This window comes from Amborella trichopoda, chromosome 1, assembly GCF_054954075.1.
Source record: "Amborella trichopoda isolate Santa Cruz 75 chromosome 1, AtrichopodaSantaCruz75HAP2 v2.0, whole genome shotgun sequence".
Classification (NCBI taxonomy): domain Eukaryota; kingdom Viridiplantae; phylum Streptophyta; class Magnoliopsida; order Amborellales; family Amborellaceae; genus Amborella; species Amborella trichopoda.
The window spans coordinates 52787408-52806084 of NC_142336.1; the positions used below are offsets into that span (position 1 = coordinate 52787408).

Consider the following 18677-nt stretch of genomic DNA (forward strand, 5'->3'; position numbering starts at 1 on the left):
AAAACACTGCTAAGTACTTACCTCATACTTTCTTAAGCTCGCCCATAATTTTTATCGAAATACAGTACTTAGTTCAGGAGTTCTCCAAAATTGAAATAGAAACTTTCAACATAAAAAAGGTCTTCCAGTATTTTGTTAGATGCTAAAGAAGGGTCCAAATGCTGAAGGAAACACCCCAAGATTTCATGAAAGAAGGCATGTTGTCTTGGAATTTCTGATTAAAATTCACTTTCTCAAAGGAATAAGAACATTTACAAATAAGCGCAGAGCACTGAATTTATCGAGGTGGCCAAATTTATGCGTCCAAATGGATGAGATATTATGTACAAAGAAGACCACCGAAAAGTATAATTGATAAATAAAAAGAAAAGAAATATTTTCATGGATAGATATACAATTTCGTCAATAGATATACACATCTTGATAAAATACACTAGAATGCACACCATATTTACTTTGTATCACTCCATCACCTGGTTCACGATTCATCAGGCTTCGGTTCAAGGATAACAGGAACTTTTTCTTTATGATCCCCACGTAAAACCTCCACAGTCACCTAATTTTTTAAACAAGTCAAAACAACTAAAAATAAATAAATAAACATTTGGATTGATGGACAACTGGTTCTATCAATCCACATTTGGGTATATGGCCAGCACCGCATTCAAATTTTGCATGCTTCCCCCAGTTCATTGCCTAATGGCATGGATGGACACAATTGCTGCAAGCAGAACTTAAAAAGCATGATCATAATAAGTTTTTTTTTTTTTACAAGGTTTTGGGCTATGAAAACCAAGCCTCTACCGTCTTGACCCAAGCCCGATTTCTTATTATTTCTTATAAGTTATTCTCCAATTTTTTTACAAAAACCATAAATTTTGCACTGCAAAATTCAGTAAAAAGGTCACCTAATAAAAAAGATCCATCAGTAACTAACAAAAAAACGTGCCACGGATAAGGTTCACACTCCCAAAGGTCTAAATGAGTCCTAGACAATGAATCTACAAGATATGCACCAAGTTGTACCTTCACAATGAAATTTCAAATTTGAAACAGGTCACACAGTTTGTTAATATGGAGAATTCCGTCGAACTTCTTTATCACTATACTCTGAATTTTAGCTGACTCCAGACCAAACTTAAGCTAAAAAAGTAGCACAATATTTTTGAAATATGGTATTCAATAAAAGAAGATAAGGAACGTGTATTATAATTCAAATGGATAGTGGAACAGTAGGCCATTGGATCATCACCATCCAATGAAATGATGGACAGTGAAGGTTTCCTTAAAAAAAACAATTGGACAGTGAAAGAGAGATAGAGTCGGGTCTATCATTGGAGTCACCCAATTCTAATGGGTCACACTCTCCATCAACCTCCAGCATTTCACTGGACATTATTGACTGCAATCGGCCCAAAGAAGAAAAAAGAAAAAAGAGCACAAATGAGTTGTTTAAGGATAGAGAACCTGAGATCATGGTTTTACCTGATCACCCACTTTACATTGATCAAGGATTCTGTATAGATCACTACCATTCGTGACTTTCTTCCCATTCACAGATGTTATAATATCACCCAAAATAAGGCGGCCATAGGCATCTCGCTTTGTTGATTGTAAACCCTGAAAACAAATAAACATCTATCGTTGGATATACATGTAAACTTGGAGCGGTACTTTGCTAGTTGCAACTATAAAACATACTATATGACATAGTCAACATATTTGCACAGTTTGTCATTTGGTAAAAGTCAATACGTGATGCAATCACTTGCATCTACCATTTCCTATGGATCATAAACTCTACTCTTCCTCTAATAACACCTAGAAGTAAAACCATCATACCCATGTTTCTTTTTTTCCTTTTTGTTTAACATTACAGCACATTACAATTGTTTCCTGCTAGAATGCAAAGAGCAACAGTTTCAGCACATCATAGGTCAAAGTAATTAGTTTAGACACATTTTCCTTTTGAAAATCCTAGTCATACACATATGGAAAGAAGAAAAAGACCAACAATCCCAGTATATGACACTACTTAAACTCAAGACATCCTTAGTTTCTCATCTCTTTAATGAAATTCTCCATTGCCCGTCAAGAGAGGATATATATATTTGTGGTTGAGATGAAAGCAAAATCCAACCACAACAAATGGAAGCATCTCCAATATTAACGGGAAAAATATCGTAAAATTATTCAATAGACTTCATGAATATAAGGTTCATATCATCCCAAAAAACAAGTTAAATCCTATTCCAATTTACAATGCGTACTGCTTTGCCAGCTGGTCCATTTGCAGGAGCATCTAACACGAGCACCCCACTAACACCCAATTGCTCAACGGACTGATCTGGTGCAAATTTAATCCCTAGAATAGGTCTGGTAACTTTACCAAACTTCACCAATTGATCCACAATGCCACTTACCTGAAAGACAAAACAATTCTGATGACTAAAGACAAAGCCTCAACATACACACACAAGAATGCACGTGTGCACACACACACCTATATATATATATTTATATATATATATATATATATATATATATATATATATATAATGCTAGGGTAAGCCCACTAACTCACAGGAAAAAATGAGCCCAATGGCCCAGATTGAATCTAGGCCAATCTGACGATCACGAATGTCCGGTAGTATTTGAATTTTAATTTTTTTTCTACAAATCCAAATCACTTGAAATTTGGAGGATGTGTACATCAAAAATAGGTGAATCTTCGAAAAATATCAAAAACTATTTTACATTAAATAATTTTACCAAAATACCCTCGAAAAGTTTCAGGGGTATTTTGGTCAATGTGTTTTTCGTGAATTATTTTTTTTATATTTTTATTAGGTGTGGCTTGATGAGAATAATACACGCCTAAAATTTCAAGTGATTTGGATTTGTAGAAAATAAATTAAAATTCAAATACTACATTGATCCATATTCAATCTAGGCCATTGGGCTTATACTATTCCATGAGCTAGTGGGCTTACCCAAGCTATACATATATATATATTCAAAATTACACCATTAATCCAATGGAAAATGTTATGGCAATATCCTTACCCTAAATCCACAACTTTCATACTGTGAGTGGCCCAAAAAGGATCCAATAGCCTCCAAAAAACTTTCCTACAACTGATTTTGACCTTGAGCTTCAGAAAGCTCGAAAGCCTCAAGATCCAACATCTATCAAATGGATGGCTCAGATTTGATCTTGGAGGAATTGGATTCCTAGAATCTTTTTTTTTTTTTGGAGCAAAGGGATCTTGGAGAGTGGAGGAGACTGACTTTGGATCCTTTGTTGGTCACCCACCCAACCAAAAGGAGTGGATTTGGGGGAGAGACCATGACTACAGAATCAGCCCTTGGGACCATCAACTTTTCGTCCTATATGAGTGCACTCATGCATGTGTCTGTGTCTGTAGATTAGCCAATTGATTCAAAGTAATAAACGCACTGTATCAACAGGAATAGAGAATCCAACACCAGAAGATGCTCCTGAAGGTGAGTATATAGCAGTGTTTATTCCAATCAAACTTCCTGAGCTATCAAGGAGAGGTCCCCCACTATTCCCAGGGTTGATTGCTGCATCAGTCTGTATAACATCCTGTATAGGACGCCCTGTTGCGGCTGAACTTATTTCTCTTCGAAGTCCACTGGGAAGGAACAAGAAGAAGAAAAACCTCAATATGACTGAAATTAGTGTCAAGAATATTGCTTTGGTAATTTGGTATCAACCATATCAGTTTAAATCACAAAAGGCCTTTATTATCTAAATTGACAAATGAATAGGAATAACAACTGTACAGGACATAATATTTCTATGAAAAATTATGTAACCCCGAGCTAGAACAGATCGTGCTATCTAAGTAATATTTAGCACGCCATTCTAAATTAAAATTTGCAGCTATGAAACATAGACACATGTGTCCGGGGATCTGATCATGTGTCCACACTTATTGGACATGGATGCGCGTGTCGACACTCTTGGACACGTATACGATACTCTATTAAGTATCCACTTAGGGGTCTCTTTTTTAGACATTTGATTTTTTAAGTTATGTTTTTTTTTTTTTGGGTAATTAAAGTGGCGAGTCAGTGGAGAATTGGGCCCCTACCGTTTGGTGAGAATGGAGTCAAAGACCTCACCATGGGGCTCAGCAATGCTTACCGCCAAAGCCCGAAGCCATTCTCAAAAAAACGTGGTAAGTCAATGAGGATTTGGGGCCCTACCCTTTGGTGAGAATGGAGTCAGAGACCTCACTATGGGGCTTAGCAATGCTACCGCCATTTAAGAATTTTTTGAAACTTCATTCTTCATTTAAAAATATTTTATTTTAAAAATATAAATTATTTTAGAATATAATAAGTAGTTTAGAATAAACAATAAAAACATTTTTATTTATCAAATTAGGGTTTCCATAAATGATTGTTACTATAAGTAAAAAATACAGATTTACTTTGACTACCATAAAACTTTCTAGGGTTTTTCCCTCCCCAATTGGTTTCTTCCTCTCCAAGCCGTAGACCACCCTTTCCAAATCCCGTGGACCACATTTTTATCCTTCTCCAAGCTGTGGACCACTGGATATTCATCTCTCTTCTTCAACTTTTCTCTCAACCCTTTTTGTTGCTTGTCATATAAAATATTTATTATTCCCTGATCTTTTTTGCCATTAATAGCGTGAATTGTATTGTACATTCTGTTGCCCTAGCAATTGACTTTTGCTAGCTTTGAGAGCTTGTACTAGTATTTTGATATTATTTAAATTTTATTGTACTTTTTTTTCCATATTATTATGCTGCGACCTTGGAGGTCTAGAAGAAATTTTGATGAATAAAATTTAGATTCACGAAGTGACCTTTTTTGGACAATTAATTTTATTTTTTTATTTTTAGAATCTTTACTATTGTTGTATGACATGAATTATTCTATGTATAAATGCATATGTGAACTACAAATAGATTTTAATGTGTATATATGAATGTACGCATATATTTTAATGCTTGTAGAGTGTACGAACGTGTTGTGTCTAGAAGTTATTTTTTAGGATTCACGTTTCTGACACTCGTATCTATGTCATAAATAGACAAGTGTGTCCGTGCCTATGTAACATAGATTTGTAGTAATGATTAAAGTCTTTTTCCTGTTTTTTTTTTTTTGAAGGGGGGAAAGAGAGAATTATTTGAAAGTATAGATTAAAAATGGCATTGCATAAAATAACTCCAATGAGCAATTGAGATCTATCATCCTTCCGTAACTTTCTGCTGCAAATCTTGGTCTTCCGGGACCACGATTCTCCTGGATTTTTCCTATAGTCCATTTCATGTTCTTTCTTTCCCCAAAATTTCAAGCAATATCTGTCCAAGCAACTAATCCAATACAAACTATATCGATAAAAAGGGGAAGAATTTCAAGTATCATAATTTTCTACACTTAATTAATGCCATATGCTATCCTTTCGTGATAGGATCATTCAAATTCATTGCTTATGAGAGGAATAAAAGTGGTGTGCATAAAAATGGACTCCTACAGAATAACTGGTCTCTCACTTGTGTAGTAGATATGAGAAACAATTGCCACAATAAGATCTCTGTATCTATTTCTGAATAGAAAACTACACATTACTCTGGTCAGCTATAGATTTTTTCCTTTTTTTTAAATATTTTTTTTGAGAATGTCAGCCAGAGATAATTTGCCTCACCTGATAACTCCCGTTGTAAGTGTATGGTCAAGGCCAAACTGAAAGAACATGCATTTAAAAAGCATCAGTGTGTCTGTTTCAAATACTCCAAATATTCAATCATCATGAATAATTTCTTATTTTGGATAACTAATCAGCACATAAAAAGCAAGTTTGAATAGTAGCTCAAACCAGCTATATAAAAATTAGAGACCTAAAGATAGCTACTGAAAGGATATTAATTTGATAAAAGATTTAGGGATTAAAAGAACTAATCAGAAGTACACTAGTTCACCTTTTGACATGCCCTAAGATCAATAAGTCGAGATAACTCACCGGATTCCCAATGGCATATACTTTCTGACCAACAAGTAAATCAGCAGAAACACCAACAGGTATTGGTCTGAGTTTATCCTTAGGGGCATCAACTCGCAATACAGCAACATCTTTGTCTTGATCAAACCCCACAACTCTTGCCTCATATGTGCTCTGATCAGCAAGAGTGACCCTTGATATATTGATCGAGTGGAAAGTATGAGTTTAAAAACTTCCATGTTATAATAGTTAACTTCCCTCAAAAAAAAAAAAAAATTCTATGTTATAAGAACACATACATAGAGGGGAGAAGTTTAAGAGGGGACCAGAAATCAACGGATTATTTCCTATTGTATATATATTTTAGGAGAATATCCCATGTGAAAGTATAACATAATCCAAGGATGTAAGATATATGACACATGAAGGCTATAGGCACCGTCTGGCCCCGTTGTATGATGGTAGAAGATTAATAGGAGTTGGGTCGACAAGGTATTGTTAATCTCCAACTATACATCAGTAGGAACAGAAGGTGGATGTCACCTGAGTATCACAGAATAATTTTAGCTGTTAAGAGAGACTGGCAGAGGAATGTGAGGAAGAGATATCAAAGTAGTTCCATGAAGTCTCAGTAAGGAAATCAACCCACATTATCAAAAACTAAGAAGTTACATGCACACAAACATGAATGCAATCTTAGGTATAGTCAGGAAAATTGACAGGAAAGGATTCTTATGGGAGTCAGAAATAAAGCATGGTATTGATTTATATTGGATCCCAAAATAGAGAAAGTCTCATACCATAAACTTATTGAGCTAATAAACCAAGCAGAAACGCAATGAACCAAGCAGACCTAATAGAATTAAGGGCAATAGATTATTGATCAAACTTTCAGTAACCAAACAACCCACACAAGTAATAATTTTATCATTTTGAGATCCTTAATAAGAAAGAAAATTTAGTTGAGGATTAATCAAGTTAAATGATTTATATAAATTGGGAAGAAGAATACAACGAAACCATTTATCGTTAGTACAAGAAGGTTACAACCACCCTTAGTCATCATATATGAAATCAAGTGGTTGGGGGTGTTCCATTGACCATATTCAAAGTCTCTCAAACTTTGTGACTTACCCCTAGCCACCCGATTTCAAGCAATGGTAACATTTCTGTACCAGAGGTAGATGGTCTTACAGTATACATAAATTATAAACCTATCTGCTCTTCTGCAGATGCTGTGGAATTAGAAATCCAAAAAAAATAGTAAATCAGCTCAAACCTCAGATCAGAAGCGCCTCGAATTACATGATAATTTGTGACAATATGACCATCCTTGTCCCACACAAACCCTGATCCAGAACCTTGGGGAACCTCCAATACATCCAGAGTGAATGCATCTTGCCTGCATATTGCACATACCAACAGCTAAAAACCACGCCAAAACAAATCACAAAGGGACAAAAAGCACAGAAATTGTCAAAGAAAATTTTGAGCGAAAAGCAACTAAAAATGTCATTTTCTAACTCACCCAAAGAGCAAATAAACAAACAAATAATTCATGATGTTGGAATTGGTGGCTATTTTGTTCTTGGGGAGGTATGCAAGATTGGTGACTTTGGAAACTTATTTCCTTTGGAATTATTTGTGGGATTTGGAAGGATATGGCCTACCGAATAGTTAGAGGGGAGAAGAAGTCTACGAAGTATTAATGAAAGTGCTCACAGATTGATCATTCTCGGGGTCTATCTTCCAAGGAAATTATAGGGCAGAATCATTTCAATGTTCAAAAAAGTGTCATCACGTCAGATATTTGCCTCCAGGTTTGTTTATGTGCACTTGGTCAAGAGAGGGTGATACAGTGAAACATCGAAATATTTTTAAATGCATCAGTTGTACATAACAGTGTAAAGACCAATACATCAGATTTCAAATTTTATAACCATTATAGATCAGTTAAATCAGTTATCTTTGTAAATATTTTGCAACATAGTCACTAAAATCCTTTATTAAAAATGTTCAACAAACAGAAAATATCACACCAGTTTTGTTCTCCCAATTTCCAATCCAATATATTGGCCAATGCCATAATATATTTTATTGGTCTCTCCACTCTATCAGTATTTAACTCTTAAAACTGACTATTATACAGTACCCTTGGTTGAAAACATCAATCACCTGGTTATGTATAAAGTTAGATTCAGGCCCTCCATGTTTCTATGAAGCCTGACCTGCATTCGCTTTAACACATCATATGTTAGTGTGGATTGCAGTCCGGGCTCGTATATCCACAGCAAAGGTTTCTGAAGTACACAATTCTTGGTGTTGGCACTGCACAGAGAACATCACTTGCAGTAGTTCAGAGAAATATTCTCCTTTTCATACTCTCGGCAAGTCAGTTCACACTAGCGAGTCAGAAAGATAGGCCAGGTCAGCTGCGGCTTCCAGGATGGGGACAAAATTGGTTTTGAGATCAGAGAGAGGAAGAAGGCTTTAGAGGAAAAGTCCCTCTTGTGCCCATAATAGGGAAAGGGGAACACATCCCTGCCCTGAAGGTCCCTTTCTAGGCGGCCAACTAGCTCTGTCACTTGAACGCCACTCTTTGCCAAGCAAGGCCCTTGTTTGTGGGCAGAGCAAGATTGATTTCTTACTTACATACTAGACTACCGCATATCGTTCCTCCGCGCTTTGCCTTGGTGTCTAGCTCGACTGCTTTGTTTGGTTTTCAGCCGCCACGAGCTAGATTTGAACCAACTGATAACCTTTCTTGAACATAGATTTGATCTCATGTGTAGTTAGCCACAGATTGCTTATGCTAGCTCGATTATATGGAAGATGTGGTGTCCTGGATTTGACCAGTCAACAGTTTTTTAGGGGTCCCTTAGGCCAGGCAGAAATTTGCGCATTGTAAGAGATACCTCAGAGATTGCACTCATGTTCTTCTCGGGCCCTTTGGAGATCCCTAATTAGTCAATGGAGAAGAGAAAGCCTTTAATGAGAAAGTAAGAATTGCTATAAACCATCCTTGAATCCCCGTAGTTACATAAGGTGATTGCCTCAATGCAATCCAGTAGCCCAATTAGTAGGTAGACGCCCCCTAGAGAGGTAGAGATATTGTTGAGGAAGTTATAAAGTTACAATAGGTCCCTTTGTGCCATCTCCCTCAAAATGCTGATGAGAAGGCGGATGCTTTAGCAAAAGGAGTGGAATGTTTAGTCGAAATCTAATGTAATGCATTCTCTATCCATCAATAGAGTCTTTACCCATCCAAGGAGGCTGGATCAGACTTTTGAAGAGACATATTTGATAAACATGTCACTTAATTTCACTTTTCATCATACTTGGCAAGAGGATAATAGCACTTCAGATCTCTTGGCTAAACAGGGGCTCTCAACATGACTCTAGTTCTCAATTACCTTGAAGTGTGAAACTATTTTGCAATTTTTGCTCCCCTCTGGCTGCTTAGTCATTTTGCAAGACTGCACAATGTCATTTTTTACGAAGGCTTTGTCCAATTCTGTAGAATATACCCAACTCCGCCTTGGCTGGTCCCCCTACCGGTCCCTAGCCCAAGTCAAGGGAGACAGTTGTGTTAGGTAGGCAGCCAGCGTAAAACTTTGCCGCAACTTACCATCAATCTTGAATCTACATTATAGCCGACCCCAAATAGTTGAGATAAGGCTCTAATGATGATAATGATCACTTTTAAGTACCCATTTAATACAGATACTTTTCTTGCCAAAAGAAAAGGCGGGATTGGAATGTTTAGAGGCACCTATTGTTTGTACATTCCAGAGATGGCATCTTCACATCTCTCTTGGCCTTTGGTTCTTTCTAATTTGGGCGGATGAATGGTGAGATTCAATCCTAGGACATACTGTTGCAACCAATGGTTTAAAAAACGGATCGGTGCCCCAGATCGGGCACCCCAAAAATCCATCCAAATCGGTGAATCGGTGATCCGGATCGGGAATCGACCGAATCGGTTGGATTAAGCTTTAAAAAAAATCTAAAAAAATTATTAAAATTTATTATAAATGTTGTTTTTTAGGAATCCAATAAGAAATCGGGGTACTACATTATTAATTTTCATTTTTTCATCAATATGTAAATATTGAGATGTTTTTTCCTATATGAATTTATTTTAACCATTAAATTTACATCACACAAAAGAAAAATCATAGAATTATCATGGATGAAGTATATAATCATACATGGACTACAATAAAGAATGGTTTAAATCGATGAAAAATAGCCACCAAAATCTCGAATTGGTGGAGAACATTATATACTGAAATTAAAATTGTTGTTTTACATTTTATAATTATTTTATTATACAAATAATAATAAATCCAACCTTTTATTTTTTTGACAAGAAATACTTGATGTATTACCTTTGATCCTGTTTTGACAAAAACCTTTTATTTCTTTTGACGATAACCTTTTATAATTTTATTTATTTATTTACAAGAAATGCTGGTCGTATTACCCTTTTTTTTAACAAGAACTTTTTTTTGTTACAAGAAATACTTGTTGTATTACCTTTTTTATTTTTTTTTGATAAGAAAATTTTATTTTTTTTACAATAAACTTTTATTTTTTGACTAGAAAAAGAAATATTGTTGTATTACCTTTTTTTTTTCTTTTTTTTTCTTTTTTTTTTTCTTTTTCTTTTTTTTTTTTTTAATAGGAACCTTATATCTTTTTTTACAAGAAACTTTTATACATCTATTTTTTTTTTTACAACAAAAAGAAATTTTGTTGTATCACTTCTTCTTCTTCTTTTTTTATAAGAACCATATTTTTTTTTTTATGAGAAAAATATTTTTTTTTTTACAAAGAACTTTTATTTTTTGTAAAAATAAATTATTTTGTAAAAAAAAACTTTTATTTGTTTGTGAGGAGGGAAGGATGTGGGAACTTGCCCAAAAGTTGATCCCGCGACGTCCAAAGGAAAAAGCGGATGCTAACCACCACATTACAAGTTGATTTCTGATATTAGTAGGCCGACTTAAAGATTATATTATATCCCCTTTTCAGCTATTACCTTTCACCACAATTATCCCACATCGAACCCACAGTAGAAAACTGACGAGAATAAATACTACTCTGCTATCAACGCCTTTCGTGTGCGAAACGCAAGGAGGAGTGTCAGACTTGTGACGAGGGATACGTGGCGTTTAACCGTAATTACCAATTTTTGTACGATTTCTGATGTCACAAAACCAGGCGAATCGGGCGAGTCATGATGTCATCGGGAGATTATATGTATAGAATCGCCGGTTTTGCTCTAGAACCGGCCGATTCTCCACTTTACAAAGGAATCGACACAGGATGTCCGATTCCCAGTTCGAATCAGCCGATTCTATGCCAAGTCGGCGACTTTTAAATCACTGGTTGCACCTGTCAGCATTGTAACCAATCAAGCCAGTGCCTGAATCCCCCCTCTTTTGGTTCTTTCTAGTTTATATGGTTGTATCATACAATCACTGTGTCAATTAAGTGTCACTCTCCCTAAAAAAATAAATGGGGAATAATAAGTTTGAGAACAAGCAGAAGTTGAAACTGAAGAAAGGAGACAGCTTTGTATGTGGGGAAGCTAGTAATTAAGCCAACACCACGAGCAAAGGTGATTAAAGAAACTTACATAACTATCATTGCAAAGTTAACTTATTTGGAAATGAGGACTGATAAGCTATGTTTTAAATCCTATGACCAGTGGAGGATGGATAATAGTGCTATCTCTATGGGTGATTCTTGAAGTCTTAATCATAAGAAATACGGTTCAATCAGGATACTTCCTCATTTGTGAAAAAAATCATAGTGACAAATGTAAATTATATGCTAAGATTATGAAAAATATCATTTCATAAAATATAAAGAGTTTTTGGTATATATGGCTCATTACATTTAATTTATTGGAATTATAATTTTGTGTTTGAATTTCCTTTAAACATGATTATAATGATGTCGAAATAAAATTCATTGTATCCTACATATCATTTCTTGTGCTTGTAGATTTCCAATGGGGGTTGTCAATTGTCTCAAAGACACTGGATTTTTTATGTGCCTCTACTCTAAGTTCATGGTAAAACCATCATTTTTTGTGCTTTATTTACTTTAATCAACAAACCTAATAAATACCATATTCCCTCACCAAGCTACAACCATGAAAAAACTCCAGTTTGTCAATAAGGAAGAAAATCAATTACATAACACAATCAATAAAACTATTATGAACGGGAAAAACAAATAAAAAATAACAAATGGAGAGAGAGTAAGAGTGAGACAGATATACAACATTCTTTAGAAAAAACAGGTCACCAAGATGCAAAGTAACAGTGCAGTTCCTCAAAGGGGAAAAATTAATACAAATTAGAAAGTGAGACAATTAAACAATGAAGTGAGAGAGAGAAGGAATAAACCACATTCATATCATGAAAAAAAGAAACACCCACTTGCAACCCACAAAAATCGCAATTAAAAAAATGTAAGGAAAATGAAGAGAGAGATATTCGCTTACCGAACAGCAAGATTGGTAATATAAACGACTGAAGGGGTGTTCTCTTGGAACAGGCGAACAGTGGCGAGCTCATCAGACTGCAGTTTGCGAGCAGGTGTCACCACGAAAGCAGCAGATGGGTCTACATTTCCAACCAGCACACTCAAGGCTAGAGCGAGAGAGGCCCATTGGACAACAACAGGCTGCAAATTCTTGAGAGAGAAACTTAACAACCTGTCTAATACAAACCCACAAAGCCCAGAGTGCTCAAGAAGTTTAGACCTGTTATTATTGGTGAAGGTAGTGGGGGAGCTTGCCGAGAGAGAGGCTGAAATGGGTTTTGGAGGGCGAAGAGATTTGTAGTGAGAGAAATTGAGGAGAGGGAGAGGGGTGGGTTTGTTGGGTTTAGAGGAGAGAGAGAGAAAGTGGGAAGAGGAAATGAGAGGAGAGGCAGCCATGCCTGCCTTCCTGACAGGTGCTGAGAAGGGATTGATTGTGGCGTAGATTAAATACTCGTAAGATATGGAGGTTCTTCTTTATTCCAGTTAGTATATATATTTTACCTTTCTTTGTCTTGAGTTTATGCATATATTTTGTTGTTGAATATTCTAGGGTTCATCAACCAAGCAATCCCCGCCCCCTTGGTCTCTCACCATATTGTTGGGCTATGTTTTGAATATTCTAGGGCACCACCGTTACGCAATGTTTGTAGAGCAATGCTGGCAAGCCTTTCTCGAGAGCGGGCCGGGCCTTGCTTGGCCCATACAGGCCTTATTTCCCTGTTTGGGCAAGGGCTATCTAGGTCGGGCCAGGCCGGGTGAACAAAATAGGGCTGGCCGGGCCCGGGCCGAACCTGGCCTTGCCTCTCTTGCCTTGGCGTAGACCCAATCTTTAGGTCACATTTTCTTGCCCAAACTGTAGGCTTTTAGGGCCGGGCTAGGCCACCCTATCGTTGGGTCGGGTCCATCCAAACCAAGACCAAGACCTAAAAGAAACTTATTAGATCCAAACACGATTGGACCCAACCTAAAAATAAAAATATATATTTTAATATATTTGAATATTAGGTTAAATATCTAATTATATTATTTTAATAGTATAACATAAAATATATTTATATTCATTTAAATACTATTTTAAAATAAAGGCAATGATTTCATGCAACAGTTGTATCATAGTAGGATGCAACCACACTTTTAGAAAACAACTATATTTGCAGTATTTGTATGACTTAAAATTTTACGCACACACTCTCTTCATCTCAATGATCGATCTAAAAAAAAAAAAATCAATTTGAATCCTAGATATTGTCAAAATGAGTCCCCCTCCAACAACGAATCTAGACTACTCATTTGGTGAATTTCAAGATCTTAGCCTTTATAAACTCAAAATCATTTTATTCTCTTTTAACATTGTTCATCTAAGGATAATAACGTCATTTAAAAAAATTGAAAAAAAAAAAACTTCTAAGGCCTAGATCTAAGTATCTCACCAAAATGGATGGCCTATGTTAATTGGGCTAAAAAGATACTTTCTAGATTATGTTTTCAAATTTTTCTTGTTTTGGAATTGTTCATTCGAATGAAAATATTGTATATTTCAAATTTTGAATCAAACAAACCACCCTAATATGGTTTTTGAAAGTTGTTGCATCATATTAATATACAATCGTTGCGTAAGATCACTATCCAATAAATAATAACACTATTGGGGTCGGGTCCACATGGACCCAGACTCAACCCGTTGGGTTAAATTTTTGGATCCATACCCAGACCCAGGTCGCGTCCGGGTCCATTGCCACCGCTATCTCTAGTGTCTCTCTTATAAAGCAATTTTGCGAGCCCTCTCTCTCTCTCTCTCAAAAGTTCATAGGAATTCTAGGAACTATGTTCTTCTATATGCTACTGTTGTCTCTCGCTTTCTCAGATTAGTTCATAGGGATTCTAGGAATTATGCTCTTCCATATGCTACTGATTTTTTTTTACCAATCTCTTCTATATGCTACTGTTATATGTACTCTACATTGCTCACAGGAATATGGTACGTTACACTTTTATATTCTACACACTATATGGATCCAAAGCTTCGTAGCTTAGATGTTCAAGTATTTTCCCTATTGATTTGAGGGTGGACCAATAATGTAGTAAGCAAGGTTTGTTTTGCATCTTATACGTAAAATTTTTCAATGTTTCTTGTATTTATCTGTTTTTTCTTATGATTCTCAGTTTGATACTTTCAAGTATTTTCAAGAAGAAAACTGGGCCGGCCGTCTGAATGTGTATGATGCATTTATGAAGTGCAACAGCAGTCTCACGAAAACATTTTTTTTGGACGTTGTAGATTTGACACATCTTTCGAGACAATATGTATACATAATACATATTCTAAAATAGTATCTAATTTACACCGTCCAAATAAAATAGATAACGTAGATTATTGCAACCTCATTTCAAGGAATAAGATTACAACCTTCTATAAAAAAAATTTATTGTATTAATCATAAGGATGTGGTTTGCATAAAACTAAGGCCCTAATGAATCAAAATACGGCACACTGCCAAAACATGTTGTTTTAATTAAGAAATCTTTGTGATGGCCTAAGAAAATATTTTCATCTCTAATTATAAATTTTGAAAATTAAAAAATAGTATAAGATCGAGCACATCTATGAACACTTGAAAATCATAAAAATTGACAATCTTCTAATACATTACACGGAGCACTATTTCTAAGATTTTGAAATCTACGTTTTCTCATCTTCATATATATCTTGAAGTTGAGGTGATCAAAGTGAGGCATCAAAACAACATCTTTTAGTGATTTTTTGAGGTACACCTTAATTTGATTGTATAAGGCCTCACCCATATATAAACATATTTCTAATCATAACCATGACGATACATTAGCCGTATAGAGGATGATGGTGAAGGATGGTTTTTTGACGGAGATTAGGATAGAGAAAACAGTGGAAGAGGGTGGAGTTGTTTTCACCTCTCCTCAGGTAAGTTCTGTTTGTCATACAGAATGGGAGTCTCTTGAGATTAAAATGGAGCTACTTGTTACTGGCTCCTTCTCCCCGCCCATTAAGATTTAATTGGTCTTTATGAATGGGCCCAGCGTGGGTGGGAACTGCCATATCGCCCAGATATCAAGATCATTGGCTCAAACAAAGTGGTTTTCAAGCTTCGATCCAAGGAGGATATTAGTAGAGCACTTTCAAATCGGTTTTGCAGAGTCAGAGGCAGTCTGCTATCATTGGATTTATGGAAGGCCTCGGATCATGCTTCATTTTGGGAGAAGAGGTCGGTTTGGATCAAATTGTCGGGTCTACCTTCATCTGCTTGGAATCTAGCTATTATTAAAAAAATAGCGGGTTCTTTTGGCATTTATAGGGATCTGGATTGGAATCCCTTTCTCAATCATTTGTGTCATTTCATTCGTGTTAAAATGGATATTAGTGCGAAGATGCAGATATTGGGTAGGATATTCCTCAGTATTAAACAAAGATTTTTTTGAAATATCCATTACAGACGATGCTAACTCTTTGTTTTCCGTGGGTATTGAGGAGGGAAAACGGGATGGAGGTGAGAGTCTGGGTTCTCAAATCAGCCAGATAAACAGTCGGAAAAATTAAACGGGCCAATTTCCAGTAACCCTAAACAGAGAGTGCGATCACGAAAAGGCCCAAATCATAGGAATGGAAGGAATTTCAAATTTCAAATTTTTGAAAAGCCAAAGTTTGGGAAGCATTGGATTGAAATTGGGAGGTTTTCGGAATCAACGAAAGGTTTCTCGGAACAGTTTTGTAAGCAGCCTAATCTGATTTTAGAAGATTATGATAATGGCAACGGATTTTATGGAGAGGCAACTACCGGAAAGGGTAATGCTAATGAAGGATCAGCGTTTCCCCTTGGTAGTCGGGCAGGTGCATCACCTTTCCGTATTGGGAAGTTATCCAAAGATGTGAATAGGGCGGTAGAAGATAGTACCGATATAGATGAGGGAAGGATTCAGGACATTGTGTGCCTAAACGTGAATTGTACTCCTTCCCAAGACCCCAAATCTTTTGTGGCAGTCAAATCGTTTTCCTTAGTGCATCTTTGGCAGGAGGCAGAGCTCAAATTCCACCTACTACTTACTCTTACGACCTTAGCTGGTCTGGTGTGTCTTCTTGTGCAGCGAAGAATCATTCTCAGGGGTGCGAAGTTGAAAGCTGTTGCACTTGTTCTTAGTCTACTCCTTAAACCCAAGATGCACTCGTTGCTCAATCGTATTGTTGTTGCAAAAGTAGAGGGAAAAAAACTTGGTCCGTTTTGATCCCTTACTAATTGATCCCGTGGATATCGTGATTATTGAAGTCGAACCTTTGATGGTTTCTTCACCTTTCCAAACCAATGAATCTTGGTTATGTGAGAATGCTGCGGGGTTGCGATGGTGACCTCTGTTTCGAGGAAGTGGAACCTTTGGAGGTGGTTCCTCTTGGGATACAAGTCGAGCCCCTATGTTTCTGGAAAATGGATGTTGTGCCTTCGGCTGAGGAGAAGCAGGCTCCGGACGACTCGTTAGTGGTGGAGAAATTGATGATAGATATGGGGATGGATGACTTGCCGCTTGCTGTAGTGATGGAAGGGATTACGGCGAGGCGCCGAGCTAGGGCCTCTAACTGTGCTAAAGGAGAAGGTTCACCGAAGTCGGCATCCAAAAGGCCTGTGAATGGTACTGATAAGGGCAAGAAGAAGAATGACAAGATGATCAACAGAATGACAAGATGATCAGCTATGCTCGTGATACGCGATCATCAACAAGACTCCAAGCTAGGGAAGTTATCTAAAAGGATCCACTGGCAGCAATCATCTTTCGGGATGACACAGTGGTAAATGTCGATACTGTGTCTAGCTCCTCCAATGACGAAGATCAAGCGAAGGTTTTGATGAAAAAGGAGAACTCTTCTTTTGGTCCTGACGGGTAGGTTCCTCCTCTTACCCCCCTCTTCTGTGATGAATTTTATTTCCTGGAATGTTTGAGGCTTGGGTAGTCAGTTTAGGAAGAGGGATGTTCTTTTTATTGTTTCTAAATTTAAACCTGTGCTTTTGTTTCTTCAAGAAACAAAGCTCCCTAGTCCTGATGTTTCTGGGGCTAAGGAGATTTGGGGTAGTAGTTTAGTAGCTTTTGATGGTATTGATGCGTGTGGAGCTTCTGGTGGCTTGTGGGTCTTATGGGATCCTACAGTCCTCCAAAATTTTGTCACCTGACTCATTTTTGCTTTTGGGTTTTTGTGGTCTTAAAGTGGGCTTTAAATGGGGTATTGTCAATGTTTATGGACCTTCATGTTTGGCGTTAAAAGAAGGTTTTCAATCTGAGCTTAGTTCTATTATTCTTTCTTTTGGCTTTTTTGTTATTGTGGGTGGGGATTTTAATCTAATTAGGTGGCCGGATGAGTGTTTGTCGATAAACCCAATTAATTCTTTTATGATGTGGTTTAACAATTTCATAGAGAGCAACTCTTTCATGGATCCCCCTATTATTGGTGCCAAATTTACATGGTCCAATAATAATTTGTCTAACTTGGCCATGTCAAAGTTAGATAGATTTATGTTATCTTTGGAGTGGTTTGAAGAGTACCACTTGTCCTCGGTTAAGGCTTTGCCGAAACTTTCTTTGGATCAGTATCCTCTTCTACTTTCTACTGGAGTGCTAAAAGGAGGTCCTAAACCTTTAGGCTGGACCTGAGTTGGCTGCAAGAGAAGGAGGTTGTTGATATCATTACAAGTGCATGGGTGAATACAGTGGTGGAAGGATCCTTAGATTTTCAGCTGCATAGAAAACTTCTAAACATTAAGCACAAACTGATTTGCTGGAAAAAAGAGAATAAAGTTGATATTAAGGCTAGAAGTGATGAGCTGATGTCAGATTTAGAGGCTATGGATCTAGGTACCCAGAATGCCGGAGTCCTTTCAAAACTGGCCCTATTGGAGCGTAACTTGAAGCTTCAGGAGCTGAAGGAGCTTCGTAAATGTGAAGAGATCTACTGGAGGCAAAGATCTAGAACTAAATAGCTTAAAGAAGGGGATCTAAATACTAAATATTTTCATGCAATTGCTAGCTCAAGAAGGAGGCAAAATGATATATCAGGTTGGTCTATTAATGGTGTTGATTCAGAGGATGAGAGAGCAGTTG

At 36.7% G+C, this 18677-nt stretch overlaps 1 protein-coding gene across 3 annotated transcripts; it reads right to left on the reverse strand.

Moving 5' to 3' along the window:
* Positions 1-200: 200 nt before the first annotated feature.
* DEG1 (DegP protease 1) lies at positions 201-13180 on the reverse strand. Of its 3 annotated transcripts, none has more exons than XR_016060165.1 (8): positions 12523-13179; positions 7282-7404; positions 6024-6195; positions 5709-5746; positions 3067-3659; positions 2271-2423; positions 1486-1620; positions 201-556 (listed from the first exon to the last, which is right to left on the reverse strand). XR_016060165.1 is itself a non-coding variant. In XM_006844922.4 (8 exons), the coding sequence occupies exons 1-8, from the start codon at positions 12957-12959 to the stop codon at positions 479-481; spliced, it is 1335 nt and encodes a 444-aa protein (XP_006844985.1). In that variant the 5' UTR covers positions 12960-13180; the 3' UTR covers positions 201-478. The 3 variants fall into 3 exon arrangements, 2 of the variants coding, with proteins under 2 accessions (XP_006844985.1, XP_020523178.1); XM_006844922.4 differs by having other exon boundaries at positions 3461-3659; positions 12523-13180; XM_020667519.2 differs by having other exon boundaries at positions 2262-2423; positions 3461-3659.
* Positions 13181-18677: the final 5497 nt, after the last annotated feature.

Bases quoted from the DNA above. Each gene is read 5' to 3' on its own strand.
- DEG1 (XM_020667519.2), bottom strand. From the start codon at position 12,959: ATGGCTGCCTCTCCTCTCATTTCCTCTTCCCACTTTCTCTCTCTCTCC. The intron at 1,621-2,261 runs GTAAATTGGAAT...ATTTGTTTTCAG, and splicing joins CTGGCAAAGCAGTACGCATT to GGTTTACAATCAACAAAGCG. The intron at 557-1,485 runs GTAAAACCATGA...TTAAAAAATTAG, and splicing joins AATGTAAAGTGGGTGATCAG to GTGACTGTGGAGGTTTTACG.